The 12392-nt window shown below is 44.9% G+C and overlaps 1 protein-coding gene across 4 annotated transcripts in view; it reads left to right on the top strand.

Moving 5' to 3' along the window:
• The window catches only part of TENT4A (terminal nucleotidyltransferase 4A), a 28087-nt gene that overhangs the window by 6693 nt on the left and 9002 nt on the right, over nucleotides 1–12392 (top strand). For all 4 annotated transcript variants that reach the window (XM_053397544.1, XM_053397542.1, XM_053397543.1 and 1 more), the window contains exons 4-5: nucleotides 573–693; nucleotides 10109–10216. In XM_053397544.1, the coding sequence (XP_053253519.1) occupies nucleotides 573–693; nucleotides 10109–10216 (229 nt within the window). The remainder of the gene's footprint in view (nucleotides 1–572; nucleotides 694–10108; nucleotides 10217–12392) is intronic.

The raw sequence follows: 12392 nt of genomic DNA, 5'->3' as shown, positions 1-12392 counted from the left end.
TATGTTAATATATCTTCATTATATCTGTCCTTGAATTTGGCATAACTTTTTAAGCTAAGTCTTATTTAGCAGAATTGTTTGTGTGATACTGACTTTTCACTGAGGTGTTTCATAGCATTCAACATATCACATCACTATGTATGCTAGCATTTTAGACTTCTACTCTGTAATATTCTGGCAGATACAGAGTAATGATTATGAAAAAAACTGACGTTAGCAATTGTTTTCCAGAGTTTAAATATTTCTATAAATGCAGAAAGGAAAGTATGTATACATGTAGGCAGTAATCTGGGCCTTTTAAAAATTTAACCAGATTGCCAACATTATGTGACAAAATACACAAAACACACAAACACTTATACCTGTGTGTGGTGCTCTTGGTTGAGGCTGTAATGTAATAACTTCACAGTCTGTTATCCTGTATTCATTTTCCTACTTTTAGAAGCCCTCCTATTCTGTTTGATGGGATTAGTAGTAAGGTTAGTCTACTGAAGACTGGATTTAACAATCTTCAAAGGAATATTAATGTGTAATCCTCTAATGAACCTTTATGTATGTTGTATTATCTATAGTGATATTGATTTAGTCGTTTTTGGGAAATGGGAGAGCCCCCCTCTGCAGCTTCTGGAACAAGCACTAAGGAAACACAATGTGGCTGAGCCATATTCAATTAAAGTACTTGACAAAGCTACGGTAAGTAACAGGAACAAGCTATATTCCATTTTAGAAAGTCAAGCTATTTAGTATGATTTTTTTTTTAATGCAGCTATTTTTATGCTGTGTTGAATCTCAATACTTCTGCTTCTGAAGATGCAGGTTTCTGACTCAACGGCTTTATCTGAGTTTGTAATAGTAGTATTTGAATCCTAAACTTATTTTTTATTTCACAAAATGTATATGATCATAAAAACCTCAAAACTGTTTATAAAAGGAGTAAGTAGGATAATAAGATTATCTAAACAACAACAACAACAACAACAACAACAACAATTTATTATTTGTACCCCGCCCATCTGGCTGGGTTTCCCCAGCCACTCTGGGCGGCTTCCACAGAAACCAAAAATACACTAAAATATCACATATTAAAAACTTCCCTGAACAGGGCTGCCTTAAGATTTCTTCTGAATGTCAGGTAGTTGTTTATCGCTTTGACATCTGATGGGAGGGCGTTCCACAGGGCGGGCGCCACTACCGAGAAGGCCATCTGCCTGGTTCCCTGTAGCTTTGCTTCTCGCAATGAGGGAACCGCCAGAAGGCCCTCGGCGCTGGACCTCAGTGTCCGGGCAGAACGATGGGGGTGGAGACGCTCCTTCAGGTATACTGGGCCGAGGCCATTTAGGGCTTTAAAGGTCAACACCAGCACTTTGAATTCTGCTCGGAAACGTACTGGGAGCCAATGTAGGTCTTTCAAGACCGGTGTTATGTGGTCTTGGCGGCCGCCCCCAGTCACCAGTCTAGCTGCCGCATTCTGGATTAGTTCTAGTTTCCGGGTCACCTTCAAAGGTAGCCCCACGTAGAGTGCATTGCAGTAGTCCAAGCGGGAGATAACTAGAGCATGCACCACTCTGGCGAGACAGTCAGCGGGCAGGTAGGGTCTCAGCCTGCGTACCAGATGGAGCTGATAAACAGCTGCCCTGGACACAGAATGGACCTGCGCCTCCATGGACAGCTGTGAGTCCAAAATGACTCCCAGGCTGCGCACCTGGTCCTTCAGGGGCACAGTTACCCCATTCAGGACCAGGGAGTCCTCCACACCAGCCCGCCCCCTGTCCCCCAAAAACAGTACTTCTGTCTTGTCAAGATTCAACCACAATCCATTAGCCGCCATCCATCCTCCAACCGCCTCCAGGCACACACACAGGACCTTCACCACCTTCACTGGTTCTGATTTGAAAGAGAGGTAGAGCTGGGTATCATCTGCATATTGATGGACACCCAGTCCAAACCCCCTGATGATCTCTCCCAGCGGCTTCATATAGATGTTAAAAAGCATGGGGAAGAGGACGGAACCCTGAGGCACCCCACAAGTGAGAGCCCAGGGGTCTGAACACTCATCCCCCAACACCACTTTCTGAACACGGCCCAGGAGGAAGGAGCGAAACAACTGTATAACAGTGCCCCCAGCTCCCAGCCCCTCTAGACGGTCCAGGAGGATGTTATGGTCGATTGTATCAAAGGCCACAGAGAGATCCAGCAGAACTAGGAAACAGCTCTCACCTTTGTCCCTAGCCCGCCGGAGATCATCAACCAGCACGACCAAGGCCTGAATCCCGACTGGAAGGGATCCAAATGGTCCGCATCCTCCAGGTGTGCCTGGAGTTGTTCAGCAACCACTCGCTCAATCACCTTGCCCAAGAATGGAAGATTTGAGACTGGGCGATAGTTGGCCATACTGGCCAGGCCTAAAGATGGTTTTTTTAAGAAGCGGTCATTAAACCGCTTCTTAAAAAAACCATCTTTAGGCCTGGCCAGTATGGCCAACTATCGCCCAGTCTCAAATCTTCTTTCAGCGGATCTGGGAATGTTCCCTCACAGAGGAAAGCATTCACCACCCTGCAGAGCCCATTGCCCAGCCCTTCCCGGCTTGCTTTTATTAGCCAGGATGGGCAAGGATCAAGGAGACAGGTGGTTGGTTTCTCGCGTCCAAGCAGCCTGTCCACATCCTCGGGGGTAACGGATTGAAATTGATTCCATGCAACTTGACCAGACAGGGCTCTAGCACTCTCCCAACCCAGCCCTGTTCCCACGGTGGTGTCTAGCTCCTTCCGAATATGAGTGATTTTATCTGCAAAAAACTTTGCAAAATTGTTGCAGGAGATCTTGGGGTCTTTACAAGTCCCTGGTGGTAAAGGTGGTTCCGTTAAATTGCAGACCACCTGAAAGAGTCTCCTGCTACTATTTTCTGCAGATGCAATAGAGGCGGTGAAGAAAGTCTTCTTCGCCGTCGCTATCGCCACTTGGTAGGCTCGATGTTGAGCTCTAACCTGTGTCCGGTCAGATTCGGAGTGAGTTTTCTGCCACCAACGCTCTAGCCGTCTCAGCGATTGTTTCATCGCCCTCAGCTCCGAAGAAAACCATGGGGCTGTCCGGGCTCCATGCAATCGGAGAGGGCGCTTCGGAGCCAGACAGTTGATAGCCCTGGTTAACTCCGCATTCCAGCGGGCCACCAGGGAATCAGCTGAAAGGCCATCAACATGGGATAAAGCATCCCCTACCACTCTCTGGAAACCATTTGGATCCATTAAGTGGCGGGGGCGGACCATCCGAATTGGTCCCACCTCCCTGCAGAGGGGAAGGGTCACGAAGAAGTCCAGTTGCACCAGGAAGTGATCTGACCATGGCACTTCTTTTGTTTCACTTTTACTTAGTGTCAGATCACCCACGTCACTAGAGGTGAACACCAGGTCTAAGGCATGTCCATGACTATGAGTTGGGCCAAACTTATTCAGGGACAGCCCCATGGAGGCCATGCTTTCCACGAAGTCCCCAGTGGCCCCTTGTAAGGTCGTGTCGGCATGGATGTTAAAATCCCCTAGGACAACCAAACTAGGTGTCTCCAGGAGAACATCCACCACGACCTGAAGCAGTTCGGACAGGGAATCCTTGGTGCAGCGGGGAGGTCGGTACACCAAAAGGAATCCTGTACTGCCCCTATTGCCCAACTTCCAGAATATGCACTCAGAAAACTGGGTCTTCCCTGTAGGACGCCTGATGCAAGTTAATGACTTCCTAAAAATCACTGCGACCCCCCCTCCCCGCCCACATGACCTGGGTTGCTGTGCGTAAGAGAAACCTGGAGGGCAAGCAGCGGCAAAGACAGGCCCATCTGCTTCCTCCAACCAGATCTCTGTCACACATGCCAGGTCAAATCCTCCATCCACAATCAGGTCGTGGATGGCAGTGGTTTTATTCATCACTGACCTGGCATTACACAGCAACACCTTCAGGTCATGTGGGTTTCCCCTGTTGATTCCAGTATCCATCCGGTCAAGGCCAGACCCGGAGGCAGGGATAGTCCTCAAACAACGACTAAACCTGCCTCCTCGGTAATGACATGGTCTGGTCTTAGCGTAACTCCTCCTCCTGCCCATGATCACCGAGATCGGATGTCCCAGTGCTCCCCCCCCCCCCCCGTGGAACTTGTCCCAGCCATTGTGTTGGCTGGGGCCCCACTCCCAGGCAGCCCTGATCCCGCCCTTTAAAAACAAAGCACAAACTATACAGAACCAATAAAACAACAAAAACAGAACAATTATACTAAAATTAATCCCCAACCAAATATCCATCCCACCCCCCCACCCCCAACAAAGGAAAAAAGGAAAAAAAGAAATAAAAATTTAAATTGCCACCAACTGCTTGAGGACATTTTAAAACACATTAACCACTTGGAACAGGGAAACAATGGCACAACACTTCCCACACTTCCCCAAAAGTTTGTTCCAAATAAGGGCCTGGGCCACGCCCCCTGGGCCAGTTGGAAAAGGCCCTGGATGGGAGCAGGCCCTGCAGTCCTCACCACAGCGGATGGTCCAACGCAGCAGGAGTCCCTTTGTAGCTGGGAGAGTGAGGGCCTGGGCCACGCCCCCTGGGCCAGTTGGAAAAGGCCCTGGAAGGGAGCAGGCCCTGCAGTCCTCACCACAGCCGATGGTTAAAACAGCTAATTGAAACATTCAAATCAGCATTTTTTATCTTTTGTAACTAGACATGCCTGAGGAGCACATAAAAACTGTATTTAACGTATTATTTGAATTATTTTTAAAATCTTAGGATTATTTTATAGTAATTTGGTTACTTATTTTATAATCCATTTTGCAATTATTGATGTGCAGAAAATACCAGATGTAGAGTTAAGCTTGTTTTGGTTATCCTGCATCTTTTCTTTGAACATTGCATCAAGTAGACTTCCTTCCATTTACCCATCAATGGCCTGAAACCTCTTGTAAATTTCTTCAGCAAAACTACTACTTCACATTCATTGTTCAAATATAGATCTCATTGATTAGCAGCACTTCAAAAAAAAAAAAACATTTTTCTTTTCCTTTCTTAGTTCAAAATAACTTGCAAATATATTTCATATTTCCTTAAAAATGCTTCCCTTTTGGAAACTTCCTTGTAGTTTTCTCTTTTGTTGGACTTCCTATCAAATTCCCAGTATTGCAATTGATTCATGGCTATCACTGTTTATGACTGTCACTGTTCACGAATATGTTCTCCACAAATTTAATAAATAACAACAACAACAACAACAACAACAATAATAAATAAAAATAAAAGTTGCTTGCAGTTTTCATTATCTTGATTAATTCTTCCAAATTAGCTCACCTCATTATATGTGGTCCAAATAACCTAAAACATAAGTGTTACATTTCTGTTATTATTCAGACTGATCGCTCAATAGTTAAGTTTGTTATAATCATTTGTTCATGTGATACAGATATACTCTACATGCCAACTTGAGAACCATTTCTGGGTCCTGATATAAAATCTTCAGTCCTACCAACCATAAACTTAGCCATTTGTTTGCCTTTGTCTTGTTTGATTTTTCGTCCATGAGTTAAGGTCCTGACAACTTCGCTGACAAATGGTGTTCAGTGTCTATACTGCCCCCAGCTTTGCTGATGCTGACACTGGAAGATTCCTCCTGGCACATGCTAGGCTGCCTTTAGCCTGTGAGTCATAGCTTCAGAGGATTTGCAATAGTTAGCACACTTCCCAGACACATCTAGTTTGTAGGCTGCCTTTGTTTTGATGGTGCCTTGCGGCTTTAGTTCTTATTGTCTTACTGTGTCATTTTTTCTGAAGTTAAGTGGTCAAATTATACATCTCCAAATTTGTTTTGAAATGCTGGTAATATTGGTAGGTCCAAGGGTTCAAAGGTTCAGTCCATCACTTGAACTCTCAGTAAACAGATACAGATTCTGTATTTAGACTAGAGCATCACTGTAAATGAGCTGGTGTTTGATGCCGTAATAGTAAATGTGCTTGGGAATTAGATAGAGCCTGTGGTGTGAATAGACATGTACCCTGTTTTTTAAAGATTTCTATGTCTAAGACACCAAATCTTGAGTTTTGGTGCAAGAAACTTGGTTTTACATGAAACTCTCAGCAGGTGATTCAACTCTGATCCTGTTTTATTTGGAGAGAGTGACTTTAAAAAGTGGTGGAAGATTATCTTACCCAGGGGATTTCTTTTTTCAAAGACAGCATGGTGAATCTTCAAACTCTTTCTCACCCTGCCTCATAACAAAAACTAATAAATTATGCAAACCCCCATGTTTACTTTATTAAAATATTAATATCCCACTTTTTAAACTTACAGTGAGACACACAGTGTAGTTGGTAACAACATAGACCCAGCTTGCATGCTGTGTTGAACTAATGGCTTAACATGAGTGAGCAAAAGTATGAGTTCTCAGAGTGGAGATTGCAGCTGCAGCACTCTTCCCCCATTTGGTGTCATTCTTCCCAGGGCTAAGCTGTGTTTGACTTAATGTTATGTCTGAACCAGCACTTGTGCTTTGCCTCGCTCTAGAGTGTGCATTGGCAAATTAAGGCCCGCAGGCCGGATCTGGCCCAATAGCCTTCTAAACCCGGCCTGCGGCGTGGATCTGCTTGTTTGGCTGCGCCAGCGTGCGCATTCTTTCCCTCTCCTTCACACGGTGGCGGTGGCACCTCCTCTCTCCTCCTGACTTCTCCCCGCCCTGTGGAGGAAAGGGGCTGGACTTTGATTGGTGCCAGCAGCATTGTTTCCCTCTCATTGGTGCCAGCGGCTTTCTTTCCTCCTCCCTCCCTCCTTCTGGCTTCTCTGCGCCGCCATTACTAAGCCAAGATCACCAGGGAGGGAGGAGGAGGAGGAGGGATGGGGCCAGGCTGCCAAGAGGTGACAATGAGCTGCCGGAGCTGAGCGGGAGTCCCCGGAATGGTGCCTTTGGGAGAATCAGAGACTGAGGTATGGAGGAAAGAACCGCTCCTCCTTTCCAGCTCCCCCCCCCACTCCCCCCCCACAACTACACCCAGCCCCATCAGCTGCCAGTTCCGAGGAGGGCTGGGGCCGCCGCCAGCAGCAGCAGCAGCAGCAGGAACTGCTGAGTGGGTGAGAGAACTGGGAAGACCAGAGCTGCCTTTTCTCCTCCCTTCCTTCCTCGTCCAAGGAGCAGGGGGGGGGGAATGCTCAGATGCCTCCCGTGCTTGCTTCCTAGCTTGCTCTGGTCCCTGACAGGTGATGATGGCCTGAGCCGGCGGGGAGGGTCGGAGGCTGCTTTACCAGGCTCTGGTGCTGGTGGTGGCGGCTGCCAGCTGGTCACGGATCCCCCACAGAGGGAGGAGAATGAGGAGGAGGAGAGGAGATGGCAAGGAAAGGGGCAGCATACCTCCTCTTTCCTTTTGCTGCCTGACTCCCCTCATGCTTTCTGTTTTTTTTTTTTTTAAATAACCACAGGTCTTCCATTCTTGCCTTTCTCTCCCACACCCCGCATCTCATTTCTGTTCTTCCTGGTCGTCTCCCCCCGCCCCCAATCTTGCCACAGCAAACTTTCCTCTCAGGCGCAAGTGGCCTCCTCTTTCCCCTCCAGCCTTTCCATAACTCCCTAGGGTGGATAGCAGGACTTTTGGAAACGGCGGTAGGAGGCGGGCCTGTGTGGTGCTGGTTGCAATTCTTTCGTGTTCTTTCTTGCCTCTGTAAAAAACAACAACCCCACCCCAGATTGTATTGTTTTTCTTGTTTTTTGTGCACTACTAATAAAATAGGTGCAGTGTGCATAGGAATTTGTTCATATTTTTTTCAAACTATAATCTGGCCCCCGACAGTGTCTGAGGGACACTGAATCGGCCCCCTGTTTAAAAAGTTTGAGGACTCCTGCTCTAGAGAGACCATAAACTGAAACCAACTTTGATTACTTCTTATAGTTTGTTTGGGGGACAGAACACAGAGCCAAGCCATGACTTAGCCTTGGACCAAAGCAGGAATACAGCAAATGCAGTCTCCTTCCTGGCGACATGCTCACTGTGCTAAGCCATGTTTTGACTTAGCATTACATGCAAACTGGGCCAAATAACACAGTAGGGAATCAGCATCATATTTATTTTTTGTTAAAGTTGTTCATCACTTTAAAAAAAGTAGCAAAGTGACTTGCAAGAAAAAATATACAAAAATAAATAACCTAAATAAAAATACAAGACTGAAGCATAATATTTAGCAGCAAGTTTCAGGGGCAAGCCAACCCATTTTCCTGCTAGAATAAAACCTTTTTGGTCTGACATTTGAAGACTATGTGGGAAACGACCAGTCTGATCACTCAGGTCAGGGTGACCCAGCGGAGATAGCTCTACCAAACACCTACCATCTGTATTTGGTGGTGGGACACAAAACAATGCCTCCCCAAAACTTTGAGTTAAATAGACATATTCATACACTAAGTGATGGTTCTTAAAGCTTAGAGCTTTAAAAACAACAACCAGCACTTTGAATTGGGCTCGGAAATGAACTGGAAGCCAATACAAATTGAATCGTGCTGGCGTTGCATGGTTTACAAAACTGGGACTGATTTATTGAAAGTATTTTTATCCCTTTCTTCAGCAAAAAAAGGCTATGAGAACAGCATACAAATATCAGTACTAAGGCAGTCCCTGCTCTCAGGCTTATAATCTAATTAAAAAGACTTAACACAAAAGGGGGGAAAGTTTGAGAGAGAGAAGGACAAAAGAAAATTATGGAACTCTGATTGATTATTGATTAGAGATCTAGCTGCTGCATTTCTTTGGCCAGCTGAAATTTCCAGTTACTTTTTTTAAGGCAGCCCCATGTTGCGTGTGTTAATCATGATCTTAATATGTGATCATGACTAGGTCTCCCTTCTCAAAGAATGAGCTCACCAGCCTAAACAGAGCAGAAACACTGTTCAAAACTGCTTCCTCACAACTATTAAATAAATACAATTTAAATCTCCATCACCTGAATCTGCACAGGTGTACTGTTCTGATGGTAACACTTTGCAAAGGATGCTGAAGCTCCTTTAAAGTGCCATAAAGGCTGCATACGCTGGTGCCAGTTCAGTGTCAAAAGAAGAACTTGAGTTAGCAGGAGCATGTGTTGACAGTAGGTGGTGCTGTGGGTTAAACCACAGAGCCTAGGACTTGCCGATCAGAAGGTCGGCGGTTCGAATCCCCGCTACAGGGTGAGCTCCCGTTGCTCGGTCTCTGCTCCTGCCAACCTAGCAGTTCGAAAGCACGTCAAAGTGCAAGTAGATAAATAGGTACCGCTCCGGCGGGAAGGTAAACGGCGCTTCCATGCGCTGCTCTGGTTCGCCAGAAGCGGCTTAGTCTTTTTATATATATATATAAATTTTTATTAATTTTCCAACACAATCATACAATTTTATCCAAATTTTAACAAATTTTAACAAATTACTCTTTTTGGTCTTCCTTCAGCTTCTCTGGTAATCATCCGTATTTACCCTTCAATACGCATTCCTTTGATTGCATTGCCATTTGTCTTCCCTCCCTTTTCTATTTTCTTTTAACAATACCTCTTAAACTTTTACAGTGCTTCTTGAAACCCCACTAGCGTTGTTTGCACCTCACATATATTTTTCTTAGTCCTGCTGGCCACATGACCCGGAAGCTGTACGCCGGCTCCCTTGGCCAATAAAGTGAGATGAGCGCCACAACCCCAGAGTCGTCCTAATGGTCAGGGGTTCCTTTACCTTTATGTTGACAGTAGCAACATTGGCATGGTAAAAGAAGCAGTGCTTATGGGTTGAACAGATACTGGGTAGCTACCTCAAAGCAGTTCTTTGCAAGACTTCTCTAGATCCATGTTTCCCAACCTTGGGTCTCCAGCTGCTTTTGGACTACAACTCCCATTATCCCTGACCGCTGGTCCTGCTAGCTAGGGATGATGGGAGTTGTAGTCCAAAAACAGCTGGAGCCCCAAGGTTGGGAAACACTGCTCTAGATCATTGTGAAATTAATTTTATTCACTGCACATCATCTGCATTGATGCAAAGTTAAATTGTCCTTGTAAGTCATGCTTGGATATTTTAATTTAAAATAAAAACTGTTGGTCTACTTGTTGGAGTTGGTTGAATGACTGGTTTGAATATCTTTACAGGTACCAATAATAAAGCTTACTGACCAGGAAACAGAAGTGAAAGTTGACATTAGTTTTAATATGGAAACTGGTGTGAAGGCAGCTCAACTTATCCAAGACTACATGAAGGTACAGTCAATAGAAGATAAACAAATTTTGATATTCCCTGATATTTCTATTGCTTTTCGAAATGCAACAATTCATATGGTTACCAGCATTTTTTAACTATGTCATTCAAAGCAGAACAATCCAGCCAGGCTCAGAGTACACAATTAAACCATTTTACACCCTGCCTCCACGCATCATGGGCTCTTTAAAGTTCACCTCTTGGTTGCCCTTTTCCTCAACTCTGTGACTCCCATTATAGGCATGTGCTCCCTAGAAATAATGAAGTAGCATTGTGCAGAATGCACAAGACTTCATTGCTTTCCCTCAAAGCAGTCGCTGCCAAATCCATCCTGACAAAAGCTTTTACATTGTAGGCATGGGCAGTCCTCTGAAGTTCCAAGCATCCTAGGGAACATCTAACACATGGAGAAAAATGACAAACTTTATGGCAGGCTTCTATATGGATTGCCTGTTAATCTGTGGCAGAGCTATAGCCTCAGGTTGTTGTCTGCAGGAGCTTTTCATTCAAGCATCGGGACATAAAGACTAAGCTTTCCACCATGTCTTTTTATAGAGAGGGTGACAGCTCTTCATCAGACTTTGTTCAAGATGCCACGCCTATTGTAAGGTGACCGCGGACATTCCAGGCCCTCTGAGATTCTATAACTGGATTGGTGGATGCTGGAAACAATTTATCACCTTCTCTTTCAAACTGAGTGCCATTACTAGGGGCAGGTTCCTCTTCTCTCCCTTGTCTGAAATCCAGACATACTGAATCTTGGTCAACATCAAGCACCTGACATACCCATCAATCATAGAACCAGATTAGTTGTCCAAAATATTGTTTGGTATTTTCTCTTGTTTCATGGTGCAAAAATAAAATAACTTTTTTGCAACTACTTCTGGACCTCAAGTTGCGTGCCGAGGCACCTGAGCCACAAAGTTCCCAGGAGAACAATAAAACATGCTGACAAAAGTATTTTGGTTTATGGGTTCAAATAGGCCACAACTTTATTGGTTACAGACTACCTTGACTCCTGCCCGTCTGCAGGGAGTCCCCTTAAGGATAAACCACTAATAGGAGGTGTGCTATGACTTACATCAAAGAGGGGCACCCCGAGGGGTCCCCGTAGGGGCTGTGACATGGCCCGAGCCCCCGTCCTGCTTTGAACAGGATTCACACCCTGGATCCCTTTAGCATACCTTTACTGAGGAGGGGTTAGCGAAGGCTACAACTGCAATCCCGCCCACCAGGAAAAAGGTGATTGGACTTCCTGAAAATCTCTGGTCAATAAAATGGATAATTTTGGACTGAAAAAATAGCCAAGTCCTCCACCCAGGTGATTTCTTGAGAGCAGTTGACCTCATTCAGGCCTAATTACACATCCCAATCCTCTTAGCCCACTAGTTCTTCCTGAGTCTTCCTTCCACAACTGGGCAATATCTGTATAGTGCCATCCCATTCAGTTCTGTTATTTTCCCCTCCAAGAAGCTCTGGGCTTATACATAGAGGCGTTCAGTTTTATTCTCTACTGCCCTGTGAAGTAGATAGGCTAAACTGCAGTGATTTAACAAAGGCTTTCTGTGCACTTCAGGACAGAATAAATTTTGAACCTGCATCTTGCATTTACTGCCGGAGGCATATTTCTTAATTATGTTCTTATGGGTTATCTTCAAGTGAACAGTTTTATCAGTGCCAGTTCATAAGTTGGAGGTAAGCATATCAAGAGTTGGCACTACATATTCACTCAAACCTTGAGCCCCTGATACTGAGAACAATGAATGAACTATACAGTGTAAGTACTCTGTGAATTTTCTACTGCTGTTCTGAAAAAATGGCAAGTTCATACAGCATTTTTCTTTGGGATGAAACAAATTAGTAATCTGGTTTTTTAATGTAAAAAAAAAAGTTCTATCTATATCCTGCTGTCCTATGGGGCTCCCAGTGGACCCTTGGGTTTCACCTACTCTGGCTCAGGTGCCTTCAGATTACCCACTAGGCTCAGGAATATTGGCTGAATAAACTAGAAGTTTGTTGCCCTTGAATGATTTTGTATGGATACAATCCGGTGAATCACTTGTTCACTGCATGTACCATCACAAAGGTCTGTCTTGATTTTTCTGATTCCCTGTAAGATGGAATATTAATTTAAAAAAACACTAATCTCTGAATACTTTTTAAGGTTTGGTGGATGTG

This window comes from Podarcis raffonei, chromosome 7 (genome assembly GCF_027172205.1).
Source record: "Podarcis raffonei isolate rPodRaf1 chromosome 7, rPodRaf1.pri, whole genome shotgun sequence".
Classification (NCBI taxonomy): Eukaryota; Metazoa; Chordata; class Lepidosauria; order Squamata; family Lacertidae; genus Podarcis; species Podarcis raffonei.
The sequence above is the reverse complement of the archived record's forward strand: the minus strand, read 5'-3'. Positions and strand labels throughout refer to the sequence as shown.